General features: G+C 44.6%; 1 protein-coding gene across 1 annotated transcript in view; it reads left to right on the top strand.

Moving 5' to 3' along the window:
* LOC147733208 (mucin-5B-like) overlaps positions 1-20,311 on the top strand; it is an 875,769-nt gene that overhangs the window by 687,841 nt on the left and 167,617 nt on the right. Inside the window, exons 30-33 of the mRNA XM_086957740.1 lie at positions 1,334-1,390; positions 8,229-8,527; positions 10,331-10,508; positions 12,911-12,942. Of these exons, the coding sequence (XP_086813866.1) occupies positions 1,334-1,390; positions 8,229-8,527; positions 10,331-10,508; positions 12,911-12,942 (566 nt within the window). The remainder of the gene's footprint in view (positions 1-1,333; positions 1,391-8,228; positions 8,528-10,330; positions 10,509-12,910; positions 12,943-20,311) is intronic.

The raw sequence follows: 20,311 nt of genomic DNA, 5'->3' as shown, positions 1-20,311 counted from the left end.
TCAGGGCCTGCAACTTAAATGCTACTAGTGAGCCTTCAGCGCTGATTGTGCCACCCACTTCAGTAGCTCTCCCACATGGCTCAGGTCTGCCACTGCAGACACTGTGTGGACAGTTTTAAACTGCCATTTCGTCCTGGCAAGTTAACCTATTTGCTAGGTCCAGATCTTCCTTTTTATGACATATAAGTAACCCCCAAGGTAGACCATAGGCAGCCCTATGGGCAAGGTGCATTGTTTTTAAAAGATAGGCCGTGTACTTTCGAGTTTTGAATATTCTCAGACCTGGAAATCTGCTAAATTTGGTTTACCCTGTTGCTAGGCCTATCTCTCCCACTGGTTAACAATGGGATTGCCTTAAAACATCTTTTAAGTGAAATTTCCTAACAGGAGAGAAAGAGATTTGGAGTTTGGTGACTCTGGACTCACAATTTAAAATTACAACTAATTGTGAAGTTGGATTTTAATTGAAAGTCTGATAATGCCACTTTTAGAAAGTTGGCATTTACTTACTTTAACTACTCTGTGCCTCTGCCTGTCTCTGAACCCATGACTGGGTTTGATGACAGCTTTGCTTTGTGCATTCACCTGTAGAGAGTCACACAAAGAGAGCTGGGGTGTGACATTTGCATAATGATGGCCCATCTACAGGGGGGGATATCTTAACTTTACAGTTTCAAATATGTTTAGGGTTAGTGAAGATATGTGGAAACATGTACGGCCAAGTGTTGGGCTTAGGTTTAGAGTAAGGTTAGTGTTAGTGTGATTGTAAGTGGAGGCTTACGTTTAGATTAGGTTTAGGGCTTGGGTTAGGATAAGCATTAGTGTAATTGAAGGTGTAATTGATGGAGTAAAGTATGGTGTCAGAAGAAGGTGTGAGGAACAGCGTCCCAGAAGATGGTCCAGCTGTACAAAAATATCCCCCATAAAATCGAAGAACATGGTGTAAGAGAAGAATAATTACATAGTTAATGACAGAGTAATAGGAAAGTTGTCAATATACAATTCACAAAATGGAATACCTCAACTTTTTTGCCTTACATTTTTCTATTTTTAATAGATATGCAGGTCAATACCGGCGTTCTGACTTCCACCTTTTCAAACTTCGCTTTTTACATTTAGTCTGCACATTCAATCTGAGTCTGGCTGGTCTTCAGTAACAGAGGAGTGGCACTTGACCAGTTAGCATTCAGCATACATGGTGCCCTTCCCAGTGGGTTCTAGGTCTTTTCTAAATGATAACCAAGAGGGAGTTACTGTCAGTGGCTGCTTCAGTACGATTGTATATGGAACACATAGAGCTTTCTCAGTAACTAAAGGCAACATTTCGTTTCAGGTACTTCCAAAGCGCCATGTTTTTGCCTCATGCCGAATGGAACCCAGATATCTCAAGGTTAGTTAACAACAATCTACTAGATCCTTTGCCTTCTGCCAGTTACTACTCCTGTGAATGCATAGCTTTGTGTTATATCAAAAAACCTAGACACTTGCATACATTTCAAGTATTTTAATTCCGTTCAATTGATGTATGGGGGTAGACCCGCATAGGAAATTTATTCACATTTTGTCCTAACAATCAGGATTTCAAGTGTTCAGAGTTGACAGAAGTAAATTTATGAATTCAAAGAATGTTAAAAACTGTAAATTGTCATTTAGAGGCCAAGTATGTTTTAGTTCAAATTGGAAAATTCACAAATAATGTATGGGAGCTAAATGTATGATGAGGCCTTTAAGATATTGTTGAGCTGCATGCCTATGGTAACATTTACAGTCTCATTCTGACAGGCAAGACAACCACATTTGACTATCTCCTATATTTATTAATTGTAATAGGCTTTAGCTTTTCTTTATTGAATGCAGCATCACAGGACAATGTTGTTACATAATCAATGGGCAGTTATATTTACTTTCCTAAGGAGTATGCTTTGGATGTTTAGGATGCGATAAAAGAAAGAGACGAGCAGAGTGCAGATAGTAATCAATTTCCATTAGATCTACAAAAATTGTGTGTTATTAGCTTGGTAGTTTAAAAACACATTTATTTTTTATTTTTATTCTACTAGTTGTTTTGTATGGAACTTAGGCAGCCCAGGCGTCTCTTTCAAGCGCTTTTAATCGGATGATACAAAAATGTTGGTAGAACGGTAATCATCTGTGTTAAAAACTAAATAGCAAAATGAGGACAAAGTCCATATGTAAGTGGAGGAGCGGGTTTATGGCTGCTAGAAAGAGCTGAGATATTTATAATTAGTTTGAGTGGCATGTAGTCATTATGATTGTACCAAAGTCTTTTCTGTGACGGGAGAGCATCTCTTAGATTAGATTAGATTAGATTAGATTAGATTAGGTTTTTGTAAAGCGCGATTTCTACCCGCAGGCGTCCTAGCGCTAAAGATTGACAAGTGTAGGTGAGGAGAGAGACTGTGATTATCTGCTAAACAGAAGAGTTTTCAATTTTTTCCGGAAGGGGAGGAGGTTGGGCTCTGAATGAAGGGAAAGGGGAAGGGAGTTCCAGAGTCTTGCCGAGCTTGAGGAGAAGGTTCGGCCTCCGCACCTCGCTCTTTGAATCCTGGGGTTGCTAACTCGGAAGGCGTGCGCCGACCTAAGCTGTCTACTAGGATGGTATGGGTTGATCAGGGTGTGATTAAGGGTTGCTTCTTTTCTCCAGAAAGCACGGTGGGCAATACACATGCTTTTAAACTCGATTCTTTCCCTGATAGGTAACCAGTGGAGGTCTTTTAGTTCTGATCTCACAGGTTGGCGATGAGGGATGCACAGGAGGGTGCGTGCAGCACAGTTTTGAATAACCTGGAGTTTTTTGAGTGTTGATTGGGGAGCTCCCAGGTAGAGAGCGTTCCCAAAGTCCAACCGGGAGAGAATGAGGCCCTGGATCATGATCTGTCTTGCCTTGAAAGGAAGGAGCGGAAGGGTCTTACGGATGAGCCTGAGAATACCGAGGCAGGTAGCTGATAGTTTAACTGCCTGGTGGTTAAATGTAAGTGTCTTATCCATCCAGATTCCTAGGCTCTTGATAGTGTCTTTGGCTTTGGGGGCAGGGCCCAGTGAGGGTGGCCATATGGAGTTAATCGATTTTTGCGGGGAGTTACCTAGCACCATTAACTCCGTCTTGTCTCCATTTAGCTTTAAATATGACTGGGTCATCCAGGCACAAACTGCTTCCATGCAGCCCCTTAAATCACTCGGCTGGGTTGAAGGGTGATTCAATGTCACCACCAGTTGAGTGTCGTCGGCGTATGATACAATTTGCACACCAAAGGGGCGGATGATCTCGGCAAGGGGGCGCATATATGTTAAACAGTGTGGGGCTCAGGGAGGAGCCCTGAGGAACCCCACAATTGAGTGGCTTACTGGGCGACATAAATGTAACCAAGAAGGGGGAGAGAGAGAGAAGGACAAGTGGATTCGGTCTCCCTTGGCAATATGATTAATCAAAAAAGAATCCACTCAGAGAAGTGGTCGTGGTCCCTAAGATGATGGGGAACACACAGTGTTGTTTAAATGCCCCTCACACACCAACAGGCCCCTTGGTGTCGTGCTTCATCATCTGGGCCTTCGCACCCCTCTACGGGATGCGGCGTGCTACGACTTGCAGATACGTAGGAGCACTTGGTAGTGAACTATGTGAGGGTGTGTGGTCTTAGGAGTGAGTAAGTGAGGTGAGGTGAAAAAATGGAGTTAAAAAATACCTGGCTCGTAGGAAAAAAATTAATTTATTATGTCCTCGGCTGGTATTATTAAAAAGGTGAAAGGTGGGGTTGATTATATACGTATTAGGGTATATCAACCAAAGGGTGTCAACATGTTTCGGAGTGCAAAGACTCCTTCTTCAAGACAAGGATATGCACATTATCCTCCCCTTACTCACATGAGATGTCAAAGTGTATTCTACAAAAATAGATTAGGTGAAATGTACCTATCAATGTTTTAATGAATATGCTCAGTTGCGCCCAGTTGGCGTTGAAGAGAACCTGTGAAATAAAAAGACATAATAAAAATCACAGTCGGATGTCCAGGAGCTGTGGAGAGAGCAATGCCTTCCAAATATATAAGGGTGAAAAAGAACCAAAAATAAGGTTCAAAGACCCTGTAAAAAAGACATAGGAATACATAAAAAAGAGAGACACACAATGCACACAGACACAACACTACATTGTGTTACGTTCTCCCAGGTCTGGTATTAGGAGGAGAGGGAGGAGTTTGTAAATGCTGGCTTACTTATAGTTCAGGGTTGGGAGACCTCATGAGCCTTAGCGTGGTTTTGGGGGGGATCCCTTCCTTACTGCTCAGTACAAGTAACCTAAAGGATATTAAGGTTGAGATTTAGATAATATGGTGGTAAGGTCAAAGCAATGTAAAAAGAATAGATCGCTCCTCCTCGTTGTCGTGGACCCTACTCACGGTTACTGCATGGCCAGTGTGCCTGCCTTCCCCTCAACGCTGCTCCGATGAAGTGAGGAGTGAGCTAGGTGGATTTCCCTTATATACTCCCGGGATAGTTAATTGGGTATGGTAAATTGGTTGATTAGATAAGGAAATGAGCCCAAATAAGGGTATGCTCAGGTACACGGATCCGCTGTTGCGCTGTGAACAAGGGCGCGGTTACCGCGTTGTACTGCGCATGCGTTAAGGAGCTAGCGATCCAAGTACTGCGCACGCGTGGTATTCAGAAGGTCTATCTGGATGCACATGCGCTGGAAATCAGTGCGGATCGCCTTCGGGAGTCAAATGCAGACAGATTGAACCAGGCGCTGGAGAGCAGTGTCTGAAATAAGATATTTACTAGTGTTCACCCCACGGCATAAGACCTGGTTCTTGGATACTATGATGCAGTGATCATGCTTCATGCTGCTGTGCTGAACGTGACCAGCAGTCATTGTTTATACAAGGGGACCCATAGGGAAGGCAGTGACAGAGATTATGAATATGCATGTGCTGAACGTGACCAGCAGTCATTGTTTATACGAGGGGACCCTTAGGGAGGGCAGTGCCAGAGATTATGAATATGCATGATAAAAATGCTTCATATATAGTGGCCTGTTTGCATTACTGGAGTAGGGTCAAAACCATTATTAAGGTTAAGCGTGGGATTGGTCAAACAAGGTTATCAGAGGCTCAATACATCATACAGGGTAAGGCTAGGCTCAGAATAAGGTGAGTAAGGTGTCTCTGTCTTTTCAGCGTAACTGGCTCCATGGAATAGAGTCGTTGAGCCCAGAGGTGTCAGTCCCCAAACGGAACACCCACTGCTGTTCTTTCTCAAATAACCCTGACTCTGAGGGAAGTTGTTCAATCACTGTCCACTGTAACTCATTCACACAATGCTGGTACTCCAGGAAATGGCCTGCCATTTTCGTGTTTGACTTTTTGCATCTGATGTTACTTTTACGCTCATTGATTCTCACTTTCACTTGTCTCATTGTCATACCCACGTATTCCTTCTGGCAGGGACATGTGATTAGGTACACGACATTCCTGCTGTTGCAGTTGGTAAATGCACGTTGCTCCCAGCTGGTACCATTGGTGAAGACCAGAGTCTTCACCAAAAAAGTGAGCCAAAAAATGCCAGACTGCAACAGCAGGAATGTCGTGTACCTAATCACATGTCCCTGCCAGAAGGAATACGTGGGTATGACAACGAGACAAGTGAAAGTGAGAATCAATGAGCATAAAAGTAACATCAGATGCAAAAAGTCAACCACGAAAATGTCAGCCCAGTTCCTGGAGTACCAGCATTGTGTGAATGAGTTACAGTGGACAGTGATTGAACAACTACCCTCAGAGTCAGGGTTATTTGAGAAAGAACAGCGGTGGGTGTTCCGTTTGGGGACTGACACCTCTGGGCTCAACGACTCTATTCCTTGGAGCCAGTTACGCTGAAAAGACAGAGACACCTTACTCACCTTATTCTGAGCCTAGCCTTACCCTGTATGATGTATTGAGCCTCTGATATCCTTGTTTGACCAACACCACGCTTAACCTTAATAATGGTTTTGACCCTACTCCCGTAATGCAAACAGGCCACTATATATGAAGCATTTTTAGCATGCATATTCATAATCTCTGGCACTGCCCTCCCTAAGGGTCACCTTGTATAAACAATGACTGCTGGTCACGTTCAGCACATGCATATTCATAATCTGTCACTGCCTTCCCTATGGGTCCCCTTGTATAAACAATGACTGCTGGTCACGTTCAGCACAGCAGCATGAAGCATGATCACGGCATTACAGTATCCAAGAACCGGGTCTTATGCCGTGGGGTGAACACTAGTAAATATCTCATTTCAGACACTGCTCTCCAGCGCCTGGTTCAATCTGTCTGCATTGACCCCCGAAGGTGATCCGCACTGATTTCCAGCGCATGTGCATCCAGAAAGACCTTCTGAATACCACGCGTGCGCTGTACTTGGATCGCTAGCTCCTTAACGCATGCGCAGTACAACGCGGTAACAGCGCCCTTGTTCACAGCGCAACAGCGGATCCGTGTACCTGAGCATACCCTTATTTGGGCTCATTTCCTTATCTAATCAACTAATTTACCATACCCAATTAACTATCCCGGGAGTATATAAGGGAAATCCGCCCAGCTCACTCCTCACTTCATCGGAGCAGCTTTGAGGGGAAGTCAGGCACACTGGCCATGCAGTAACCGTGAGTAGGGTCCACGACAACGAGGAGGAGCGATCTATTCTTTTTACATTGCTTTGACCTTACCACCATATTATCTAAATCTCAACCTTAATCTCCTTTAGGTTACTTGTACTGAGCAGTAAGGAAGGGATCCCCCCAAAACCACGCTAAGGCTCATGAGGTCTCCCAACCCTGAACTATAAGTAAGCCAGCATTTACAAACTCCTCCCTCTCCTCCTAATACCAGACCTGGGAGAACGTAATTTACAATGTAGTGTTGTGTCTGTGTGCATTGTGTGTCTCTCTTTTTTATGTATTCCTATGCCTTTTTTACAGGGTCTTTGAACCTTATTTTTGGTTCTTTTTCACCCTTATATATTTGGATGGCATTGCTCTCTCCACAGCTCCTGGACATCCGACTGTGATTTTTATTATGTCTTTTTATTTCACAGGTTCTCTTCAACGCCAACTGGGCGCAACTGAGCATATTCATTAAAACATTGATAGGTACATTTCACCTAATCTATTTTTGTAGAATACACTTTGACATCTCATGTTAGTAAGGGGAGGATAATGTGCATATCCTTGTCCTGAAGAAGGAGTCTTTGCACTCCGAAACATGTTGACACCCTTTGGTTGATATACCCTAATACGTATATAATCAACCCCACCTTGCACCTTTTTAATAATACCAGCCGAGGACATACTAAATTAATTTTTTTCTTACGAGCCAGGTATTTTTTAACTCCTTTTTTTCACCTCACCTCACTTACTCACTCCTAAGACCACACACCCTCACATAGTTCACTACCAAGTGCTCCTATGTATCCGCAAGTCGTAGCACGCCGCATCCCGTAGAGGGGTGCGAAGGCCCCGATGAGGAAGCATGACACCAAGGGGCCTGTTGGTGTGTGAGGGGCATTTGGACATTACTGGGCGACATGACATTACCATCACAGACTCGGAAAGAGCGATCTGCCAGGAAGGATTGAAACCAGGCCATTGCTGTGGAGGTTATTCCTAGATCTGACATCCTATGTAGGATGGTCTTGGCAAAAGCAGCTCCATTACTAATTTTTCTCATAGGTGTGTATCTAGCTTTGATGTAGAGGAGCTATCCCTTTTCTCTACTGAGATGGGTGCTTTTGATATTTGGGCACAATCCTTGAAAAATATTTTGGCGTGGCGCATGGACCTCTCTTACATGTAATCTTATACTTGGTATTATATCCTACCTCTTCCTACAGACACAATAAAAAAAATCTGCGCCCATCAACTCAATGTCGTTTATTGATCCCTCCCTTCGAAACAACCCTCAACGTGCTCCCTTCAACTAACCTCTCAGATATTCTGCTGCGTTTCTCCTACATTACTATATGTTTAACCTTGTGTGCCTTCTTAATCACTCCCTTCACTTCTCTGTTTGGTCAAAAAAAGGCGATATTTAGCCCAGTACTAATCATGTCCTGAGGTGTTTAAAGTACTGAATATGCTAAATGTATGATGATTTATAATAAAATGTTTGCGGAAACTGAAGTTACGTTAATGAAATGCAACTAATCATAATTTGTTCTCATTAAGGCTCAATCATCAATCACTTTGTGGATGCTGAGAACTGGTGTTTTACATCCATCTGCAATACATCTTGTGAAACTGAAGCAACTCACGGACCGTGCCCAACTGTCACCACCACCCAAACTTCATTGAATGTTTCCACCACATCAGCCACAAAGGTTCCAACCAGCACTGCACTTGTAATGGAATCACCAACTGATTCTGGAAACGGTGTTACCTCTCCTCCGGGGAGTACGCCTACCAACCCTACAACACAAACTAGACCATCTTCTGGAGACTGCAGTGATCTTTCTCCACCAAGGCGGGTATGTGATGGCAACCTATTACAAACAGCCCTCCAGTAGACTCCTCTCTCAGGAAATATCAACCACTGTAAGCAGCTAAATTCATGATTTACCACAAGGGCAATATTTATTGGTCTTACTGCTGTGAGGTATAGCTACTACACACCTAAAATACACAAATTTGTGTTGCCAACATCCTTTGTTGGGCAACCATTATGTATCCATCTCATTATAGCCTGTAACTGAATAAACATATTCTTCTATTTTTCAGTAGTCCTTTTGAGTAATTTTCAACTCTTATGTTGTCCCCAGAACTCATTTGTTTTTTCGGCAAAAAACATATTTTTGATCATATTGGGTTATATCTAAATCACGTGTTTATCAACAAGGACTAGCTACATGTGACTTATTTATGCCCAGTGTGGCAGGGGTCCCAGTACCCGAGGGTAAATTAAATGTTAATAACTGGGCCTCCGTCAGCGGTTAAAAAACAAGGCAAGTGGATGTTATGGTGGCAAGCTAAGACCTCCTATATCCAATGTTGGTCGGCATGTTTCAGCCAGTGCCTTTCATATGCTGGCTTTCCTAAGGACCCTTATTAAAATGTAATTTACCCTCGGGTACTGGGACCCCTGCCAAGCCATTTTAACTTCACTACACATTTCCCCACACTGCACTCTTAGAAAAATACCAGCTTCGCTGTAACCAGGCGTTGAAGCACACCCGGGACACATTAGGTGTCACTGGGTGGGCCTGATGATGAAGCATGCCACCAGCTAGGTTGGTGGGTAAGGGCTTCATGAACACACCCAACAGGTGCCATCTCACAAAACAAGTCAGAGTCATATAAATAAGTCACATGTGGCTAGTCCTTGTTGATAAACATATAAACCCCTGGGGATACGGACTAGCTATCTAGTCCTCTCTCTCTCTCTTGATACGCCCTTATATCTAAATCAAACATAAACAATGAGAGGGACTCTACTAGGGTGGTGACTCACCCCATGAGCCGCTCCGAACTCCATATCAGGGAGCTTATTACTCAGTTAAACCAGTTCCAATAGGGATGATTCTGTGATATCCTATACTCATTACCCCCTGCATGAGTGGTGTTTGGACAGAATAGTGGATACAAAATATTGTGTGAAACAAAATATTCTGTCAAGGACATCGAGGACAAAAATACTGTGAAGGGAAGTTTCTTTAGGTAAGCAAAGTTAAACTATACTTAACTACACATATATGTACCTTCCCTACATATATATATTTAAGGTAAGTAGATGTGGAGTTAAGAATATTAAAAGTATGCTTATCATATTGCACTTACCTTCTCGATATTTTGGACAGCGATATGTTTGATATGATATTCTGTGCGTCCAATATAGGTTTCATTCATATTCTGTCACTCAATCCCTGATTCCATGAAGTAAAGGGTAAAACAAGACATTTGTCACAACTCCTGTTACCTTGCAATGTAATAAAGTCCCACTTTTCAAATGAAAACCTACATGCTCCTGGGCAGGTCATGTTATTGTTATCACCCTGTACTTTCTTTTCCCTGCTGCCTATTGGAGAAAGGAAACAGTTTAAAGAGTTTTGAAACCTCTTTGAAGAACTTTGTATTTTAACATAAATCACGCGTCTCTCACTGGTCCTGCCTTACTTGAATGTCCTTCACGGGCTATTCTTTTCTTCAAGTGCCATACAAGCAAAAACTCTCATTGGGACTTCCAGCTGCGGACCATATTGCATATAATTAGAAGACTATTTTACACAGTGCTGAGGCAGAGGTGGCTTTGAATGTCTTTTTTGTGTTTTTAACAGTTTTTAGAATCTTGGGATTATGGGAACTGCATAACAGCCGTCTGCTTGGGTGATGGAAACCGCATCAAGTTGAAATTCTCAGAATGTGTTGAACGGAGCCCAGCGCCCTGCCCGAGCAACATTCCAGCCATTCGAATTTACCAAGAGGATAGCTGTTGCTACTCCTACGTGTGTCAGAGTAAGTAGGAATACCTGCCATCGCGTGACGTAGCCGACACATGCTGGTGAGCGGCTATGTTTGAATGTTTGTGCACCACTGTCATTATTCATCACCCACACTCTTAGAACCTCACTGTCACTCCATCCCTCCTAAACACACTTCTCTCCAGCTCTCTCCCCTTCAGAGTACCCCCGCTTGCTAGTCTCCTACTGCTCGCTCGTTCTTTCTTTACCATTGGTTTTTCTCTAAAAACATTCTATTTATAAACATTTAAACATAATATTAGTGGTGAGGTCTTCAAAACCGCAGTAGAAAAGCTTCTGCCAGCCGAGCACGGGGGCTAACAGAAGTCGTTCATGTGCCAATAAAAAACATTTTATGAGGTTTCATTTTTAAAAGAGAAGCTTTATTTTTTAGTTCATATTCACTATGCAGACAGAGCGACAACAGGTTTAAGTGCACCCTATAAGTTGTTTTTGAATTCCATATTTCAATTCCATCTGTTATTTAATATTCAATCAGTGTTTCATTTGAAAAAAAAATGAACACTGGATCAAGGTATTGTCTAAGTAAGAAGCACTAATACGTTCAATGGTTTCCTTTGTGGTAGAATGTTGACTTTGGTGTAACTCAGGGTGATAGTGCAAGATTACTACTGAGTCAAATCCATAAGAAGTAACACCGTGAACATATGGCCTGGTACTGCCTAAGTCCCCTTTTCTTTAAAACCCAAGACCACCCTGGCATGAGGAATCCCCCCCTCATCCATGGCAAGCATTTCAGACCACACTCTTTTGGATTAGAGGGAGTAACCCCCCAGCCGAATTTATAACATAACTAAAAACATTTGATATTATTTACATTATGGGCAATTACGCAGAATGTCCGGGTATGTTGATCGATACACAAGGTTACTTGGCTAACCTTAACATGTTGCTGATACATCATCATTCCTATCATAATCTACACATGTATATACATTAATTTCTGCGTGTCCCCGCTAGAGCCTACGGCAAGGTCAATAACTGGCAGCCCCAGATCCCGGTAAGACGACATAAAGACTCTACTGGAGTAGGCCAGCATAGGCGGTACAGCTTATCGGACGGATATTATTCACCGGGCCCCCCTACGCCGTGAGCCTTAAGGAAATAACGGAACCAAAACTATGCTCACCAATCATGACCAAGGACATCAAACTAAAAATACGACAATATTACCTGCAACAAATAATCTACTGACATTTTAATACACATTACCATAGCATCAACACATAGCTTTACATTACACATTACCATTAACTCAAAACAACATATACTGACACTTATTACATATTACCATTCAGCGCATAACGTTACCTTACATATTACCTGTAACTCAAAAAGACATATTGACATTTTTATTACATTACCATAGCATCAACACATAACTTTACATCACACATTACCTGTAACTCAAACGATATCTACTGACACTTTTATTACACATTACCATAACATCAAACCATAACTTTACCTTACATATTACCTGTAACTAAAAGGACATATACTGACGTTTTTTATTACAGATCACCATTGCATCAACACAACTGTACGTTCCACATTACCTGTAACTGAAAATGACATATACTGACACTTTTATTTTACATTAGCATAAAATCAACACATAACTTTACCTTACACATTACCTGTAACTCAAAAGACATATACTGACACTTTCATTACACATTACCATAGTGTCAACACATAACTTATTACGTGTGAAAGGAAACGACATATACTAACACTTTTATGACAAAAATAGCAAAATCATCAATAATTCCCATTTTTCTTAACCCTGTCCCTCAAGCTACCTGCAACGAAATTTAAGAAAACAAAGCCAGACACTTATGACTGCAACACTCATATGAACTGCCTGCTTTAGGGGATGGTGGGTGGGGAAAAACAAGTTACAGGCCCTTTTTTGGCCCAGACCCGTATGCTGGGGGGAGCGAGAGAATAAGAGACTGTTCCCGCTCCCCTTGCCCCCTTTTAAAAGAGGGGGCACTCGGCAGCCCGGTCTTAACCGGCCTGCCCCAATGACTATAGGTCTCGCTGAACCGAAAGCACTGAAGTGCTTCTGGTTCGCGCTCCCACGGGCACAGTCATTGATTGTTTTGGGGAGGTGGGCCCCCACGTCAGAAGGCGCGTCATCCCCCCACCTCCCACTGGCCCCTGGGACTGGTGTGGCCACCATAATGGCGGCCCGCGCTAGGTAGTGCTAGCCTTGCCCAGATGCTGCTGCGGCCCATGTAAGAGTGATAGAAGGCCTGCAAGGTTGGGCCTATTGGTGTCCTAGTCAATATCTAAAAACTGTATTTGAGAATGTCCAAATCGTGATGCTTCAGAAGTCTCCACTTACCTTTCAACTATTCTGTTTTACAGGCTGTGTCACACTCAATGGGACAATGAGAGCGGTAAGCATTTTCCCCATCACTTTTTCTTTGCTACTATTTCATCCACGTTGTTTATTTCCAAATCCCACCCTACGTATATACTGCACTCACTTGTTCCATGCTATACAACATTATTGCTGCTCAACCCACTGCGCTCCCTCAGATCTCGCTCCCTATATTTGCTCTCCTCCTACAGTCTATCATTCCCCTCCTCTGTCTCGGTCCTACTTCAAGTCTCTCCCTTGTGCCCCCTACTTCCATTCCATCTTTATTCCATTCTCTGTGCCTCCTTCCCTTTCCCTTTCTTCCATTCGCTTTTGCTGTCGACTTTTTTAGCTTCCCCATTGATCACACTGCAATTCACTTCTACTCTCATCTTAAAAGCTCCATCTAATCTCTTCCATCCTTTTTATTTTCTCACAAGTAGAAGAAAGTTGACAGGTTACCATGTACAAAACAATAAACAAATATGTACGTTAAAATATATTTTTCCTCTTCAACAATTGAACTTAATCCTTGCATAAACTGATCGCCAGTGGAGGGCATTCCAGGCGGGTGTGGGAAGATCCCACTAAAGCAGATAATGCAAATCCTGCCTGCCTGATTTGATGGTCTTTAGAGCTTTAGACCTTTTCAGGAGCTCTCCCCAGTGAGGGATCTGGGGCTGCGAGCTGCGAGCACTTTCCTCTAGTGCCATTTGATTCTGCCTCTGTGTTTTATTCATTCCGCTCTGTAGCGCTTTTTAAAACGATATATTGGTAAAACTGTGCATTTCCCACCTTATTGTTCCGCTTTGTTGGGGGGCCTGAAATAGCTAAGGGGAATTTTTAATGAGGCACACTGACACCTGAACACCTCCTACAATCCCTCTGCCGGCACAACCGCTTTTGCCGAGACTCGGCCGCGGTGGGCTCCATTTTAGAGTCAGGCGGGGACAGCGCTCTAGTCGCGCCGTCCTCCCGCCCTCCTCCTTTTCTATAACATGTGCAAACTGGCCAGACGGCGCAGCGGGCTGGCGCAGCGGGCGCGCCGGACGCGCGCCGAAGCCGCGCCAAAGCCAAGCCCGTCTGCGCCCGTCCGCGCCAGGACGGCGCCGGGCGCGGGCCATGCTGCCCAATTCAACCCTGTTCTCAGGTACGACTCTAACACGCTACTTGCTATGCGCCCGCTAACATCAAGCCATAGCTGCAAGGATCACCGCCCCATTGCTCACCTCTGGGGACCATTTTCTTGCCGCTCCTGTAGATGGTCATCCTTGGGACCCACTGGCACCATCCCACACCCTTCCCCTCCACCGTCACATAAGCCGATTACCTTTTGTTGTGGACTCATCAACGCCAGATCCTTAGCTTGTCATGGACAAGATATCCATGACCTTGTACTTTCCCATGACCTAGACGCACTGTTTATCACTGAGTCCTGGCTAAATGACTCATCTAATCCTGATCTGGCAACTGCCCTTCCCCCTGATTTCACGATTCTCAGACGTGACAGGCCAGTCGGCAGGGGAGGTGGGTTAGCTATCATCATTAGAAAAGATGTTAGATTCCACACATTTGAACTGACCTCACTCAAGGACTGTGAGAGCTTAGGCTTTGTGATTCACATTAACTCTTCCACCTCTCTTACGGGTGGACTCGTGTATCGCCCCCCCGGAAACGCCACGCCCTTTCTGGATTCCCTGGATGACACCCTTGGATCTCACCTGACTCATTATCCCAGCTTTACTCTTCTCGGTGATTTCAATCTTCATTTGGAATCCCGCGCAGACCCCCACACCTTAACTTTTCAACAATCCCTTGATATCTTTGGCCTTTCTCAACTGGTCGTGCCCCCCACACACTCGGCTGGACACACATTAGATGGCATCTGCACCAATTCAGCCACTATAACTGTATCCCCCCCAATCCCACAAATTTGGACTGACCATTATTCTATACCTTTTTCTATCAAGGCAAAACTCTCCCCCCACCCACACAGTAAGAATTCCCCCTCAACCTTCGCGATAAACTGGAAGAAAGTAGCTGAGTCCATTAAGTCTCATCCTCAGCTCCCTACCCATCCTCCCACTATTGAAGGAGATGTATCGCAAGATTCCAAAAACTTCCACATCTGGATCAACAATTTGGTCCTGGATAAGTCCAACTCTACCAACCAAAAACCAATCTCCCATAAAAGGAAGCCCAATGCCCCGTGGTATACTCAGGCCCTCACCGATAGCCATCGTACGTGTACGGTCCTTGAAAGAGAGTGGAGGAAAACATACGACCCCACCTCCAAAACCCTATACATTCGGCAGAGGAAACTATATCTGTCACACATAAAGAAAGCCAAAAAAGAGTTTTTCACCGCAGCCATAGAAACAGCTAATCAAAAACAACATACCATCTTCAATATTGTTAAGTCCTTCACCCACCCCAAAACCCTGGCACTGGAAATCCCCCCATCCCAAACTCTTTGCGACCAAATCGCTGATTTCTTTGTGGACAAAATCAATAACATCCACAAGGATTTCCCTCCCCCTGCCACCCCTCCCCTTCTTTCCAACACTGATTCTCCTTCATTTTGCAGTTTTTCACCAGTATCCCTGCTTCAATCCCAGAAGGCCATCATGACCTGCCGCTCGGGAGCCCCTACTGACTCCTGTCCCCCGGCTATCCTCCATCTTCTCATTGAGGCCGTCAACCCTCTTATCAATTCCATCATCAATCAATCCCTCAGCTCAGGCACTGTTCCGGCTGAATGGAAGAAAGCCATCGTAAAGCCTCTGATGAAAAAGCATAATAAACCCCCGACAGACCTTTCCAACATGCGCCCAATTTCCCTACTTCCAGCATTAGGCAAGATAACCGAGCAAATAGTACATGCTGAGCTAAAAGCCTTTGTGGAAAACAATCATATTCTCCATCCTCAGCAATCTGGTTTCCGCTCCGGCCATTCTACTGAAACTGCTCTGATCGAGTTATCCGACACCATTAAGTTCCTGCAGGATGAGGGGAAACACGCAGTTCTCATCCTTCTCGACTTAACCGCAGCATTTGATACCATCTCCCATGCAATCCTCATCCACAGAATGCGCGAAATCGGTGTGTCGGATACCGCTCTGAAATGGATATCTTCATTTCTGTCTAACAGATCACAAACAGTCTCACTTGGCCCCTTTCTCTCCAGCGAAAGAACCATTCTATCAGGTGTGCCCCAGGGGTCCATTCTGAGTCCACTTTTCTTCAATGTTTACATGGCCCCCCTGCTTACCCTGATTGAATCGCATGGCATCCTTGTAACATCTTACGCTGACGACACCCAACTTGTCGTCACCCTTGACAAAAAACTCCCCGATGCCGCTCTTAGATTCCAGAATTGCCTTTCCCAAGTCTTTGCATGGCTCAATAATAATCACCTCAAGTGCAACAGCGCCAAAACTGAGATCATACCCTTAGGCAAAGACACCCTTTTCTCTCCAAAAGATTGGTGGCCCCAACACTCTGAGGCACCTCCCAGTGCAGTCTTATCGGCCCGCAATCTGGGTGTCCAATTCGACTCGTCCCTCAGTTTTGACGACCATGCGCGCATTACTGCAGGGTGCTGCTTTAACATCATTAGACAGCTAAAGAAATTCTTCGACTTCCTCCCTATTTCCGCCAGGAAATCAGTGGCCGTGGCTTTGATCCTGTCCAGACTCGATTATTGCAATGGTCTCCTGGCAGGTATAAAAAAGTCCACCCTGAAGAAGCTACAGAGCGTCCAGCACGCGGCGGCCAGGCTCGTCCTCGGACTTCCGAGAAGGTCCTCAGCCTCGGCGGCCCTCAACACCCTCCACTGGCTGCCCCTCCACAAAAGGATCCTTTTCAAACTCCTTGTTACTGTCTTTAAGGCCACTAAGAACACAGGCCCCTCCTATCTTGTCAAGCGCTTCCCTCAGTACACTCCATCGCGCTGCCTGAGGTCATCAGGAGCTAATCTGGTTACCATACCCAGGTTTAAGCTCAAAACGAAAGGTGGAAAAACCTTTTCACTCCTGGCGGCTAAGGCTTGGAACGGCCTTCCCCCTAACCTCAGGCACGCCCCTTCAGAAACCCTTTTCAGAAAACTTCTGAAGACTTGGATCTTCCTCCGACCCGACTCTTTGGTCCTCGCAGCCATATGATTCCCATTTCCCTCAAGTTGGTTTCTTCTGATTGCTCAGCGCCAAGATGCTCCTTCCGGAGCGATAGTTGCGCTATATAAAAATTAATAAATATCAAATAACAAGGAGTGCTTTGGTGTGGCCTAAGTGGTTTAGTCCTACCAGACATGCTTCCATGAGTTCCACCTGATGAACATGTTGCAGAAAAGGGATTATTTTTGAGGCAGGGACATTTAAAGAAAAATCAATTTGACTGTGGATAGAGAAACAAGATAGAGACATGCACACAGACACAGAAACGCACACACAGAGACAGAGGCGTATACATAAAGAGAGACGCAAACACAGAGACAGTCACGCACACACAGACTGAGACACAGAGATACACAGACACACAGATACAGACACACAGACAGATAGTTTGGTAGCTAAATGGGCTAAGGCATCCGCTACAGGGGCTTGTGTTTAACCTTACGGTTACAGATGTTTTTAACTGTATCCCCACCCCTTACTGACATTGCTCCCACAGGTGGGGATATGTTGCCTCTCTGTGTTTAAATACAGTACACGGCAATAAAATATAATTAACTGCTTTAGTGTTTATGTTTGGGCGATGTGTTTTGATGTTAAGGCACATTTTGCGAAGTGCTTCAAAACGTGTCTTTCACTTGGGCAGTATCAGCGATACTCCAGATGAAACAAGTACTGACGCATCAAAGCCACCGCCGCTTTTATAGCTTCAATGGGACAGATAGTGCCATATATTCTGGGGAGTAAGTATCAGGAGATGCTGAGCACATACCCGACTTCAATGCAGGGAAAGGGGGCTGGCATTTCTAAGGAGCACATCAATGTTATTGATAAGGCAAACACTGCCAGCGGTTGAGCTCACAGCAAGTACATACACTGCGAATTCTCCATTGAAAGCACTGGGGAAAGGGACAGGGAAACAGCAGAAGCCTGCAGGGGCAGAGAGCCCCCTCCCCTGCAGCTGGAACGTCCAAGGAGTTCGGCCGGGCGGGCAGAGGGGAGTAAAGCAACAGGGTGTCACTTTGCCCGTAAGGAATTCAAACAATGCTGTGACTCTTCCAGCTTCTTTCTGTAGAGTAGTGTGGAGCTAAAGTTATAAACAAGGAAACTCAGGGCAAATTGGGTCCAATTGTGGGATCACTCCTCAATCAGAGATCAGGAGCAAGATTGAGTGGCGTCTTGATGCTCTTGCAACTTATTGGCGGGATAAGGTAGTGTCCTGCTTTCTGTTTTGATTTTTACTTCAAGTTACTAGATGCAGGTGCGGCTCTAGACTCATGGCGGCCCTGGGCAGGGAGAGTAGGTAGGGGGCCCCGGAAGGCCGCCAAATCCCTGCCAGGGGCTGCCACGCAAATATGTATCCATCTTCAGAGGATTATTATATTAAGGATATATATTGGCGTGGGGGCCCCTGGGGTTTGGTGGCCCTGTGCAGGTGCACAGCTTGCATATGCCTAATGCCGCCCCTGCTAGATGACTGACCACGAAGAGGACTTGCTGTGAGATTGGCACAAGAGCAGGACCAGGTTTGTGCCTTCGATTTATAGCAGGACCTGCACTGCTTATTTTGATTTTTAGGTCGAGTTAGTTATTGCTCTGACATATTGTAGGGGAAACAACACTCTTGAACAAGCGGATTCCTCCCAATGCATGTGATCTATTGAAGCGTGACGCTTCGCCAGCGTGCACTTGGCCTCACTCACACCCTATATGCTCGTTCCCTCCCACTCACTCGCTCCCCCGCTCCCCCGCTCCCCCACCCCAAACCACCTCGCTCTTGAAGCAGCTTTAATTACCCAAACGTTCCTCCCTCATGTTTGTTTCTTGTGTTATTGCCGAGTAGCTTTACTTTTGCGGCCGCGCGGCCAATGCTTTTTCCGACTGTCTATACGCAGTCTTTTTTTATCTCCATGAACACCGTTTCTTTGCCTGATAGCGGACATACACCTCACTCATTTGTACACCGAAATGCACGCACTCACTTTTATGACATTTTTTGTCTCCATACTGTTTGCCGCTCTCTGTGAGGTAATGTTTATCTCACGATTGAGCCAGCACATTGGTGCCCGTTCTATGAGCCTGAGACATAGCAGCCACATGTGAAATCCGCCTCCTCTCCCCACTGAATCATGACCGAAGTCTTTCCACTCTTGCGGTCAGTTGTTTTTATGATAATTCTGAGTTTGGTTGTTCTTTATTCACCTCAGTGGACAATGCATTGTTGGCAACACTTTATTTCTGTGGTGAAGTTGCCAGCTCCGGAGTGTTTACTTTGTGTCAGAGCGTGTCATGCTTGAACTCAAGTGTCTCGCCATTTCCTCTGCTTAACTCCTCCTTCTAATAAAAGCCACCCCACAGCAAGTCATTGGTGCGATAACGTGTCCATTAACTGCATGTGGGATTGAACCTGGCTAGTATGAATTTGAATTTGTTTATTGCACAGTTAATAAAAACTCACAATTTTACACAAAGATTAAAATAAATTTAAAAGTCTTTTGACTATGTAAAACTTTTCCTAGCGAAAAGGATGTTGCACATAAATAAAGTCTCGAAGAGTGTGATCGGTTAAGTGGATCGTCCTGTTGATCGCTGCTATTGTTAGTTGTAGTTCTTGTAGTTTTTAAGTAATTGCAGGATCTATGTTCCCCTGATTTAATTAATTTTCGCTCAGGAGTCTTAATACTTTTATTAAGGGGTCGTATGAGAAAGTTACCTTTGTCCCAGTGCGGTTGGTTTTTCGCGTCCTTGTTCTGTTTCATTTAATTTTTTGGCCACTATTTCGAAATATTTAACTGTTCTACAGTTTAACTGGGTTTCGTTGGGGTCGAAGCAGAGCATTACTGCTTGCCTACATGATCTTACACCCTTCTGGTTCCATAGGGGCCGGAGCATTGACCGCCTTATATCCTCAAAAGCTTTACAGATGCATATAATATGTATAAGGTCCTCCGTTGCAGATTGGCAAAGGCGACATGTGTTGGACGGATCGGGCCTTTTCCAAGGTTCCAGGTGATGTGCTATGGGTATGTTGCCTAGGCGCATGTTTAAGAACTTGCTTTTTATTTTTTGTGTAAGGCCCCTTAATAGATATTCTTGTGGCTTGATGGCTCCATAGCCTTCGAGCACTACCCATCCGTGAGCTCTCCTGGTCAGGGTGGCTCTATCCTCGAGTGAGGAGACCAGTTTTGTGACCTTTGTCACCGTTTTCTTAAAGGTCCCGAAGTCCGTACTTGT

This window comes from Lissotriton vulgaris, chromosome 2_1, assembly GCF_964263255.1.
Source record: "Lissotriton vulgaris chromosome 2_1, aLisVul1.2, whole genome shotgun sequence".
Classification (NCBI taxonomy): Eukaryota; Metazoa; Chordata; class Amphibia; order Caudata; family Salamandridae; genus Lissotriton; species Lissotriton vulgaris.
The sequence above is the reverse complement of the archived record's forward strand: the minus strand, read 5'-3'. Positions and strand labels throughout refer to the sequence as shown.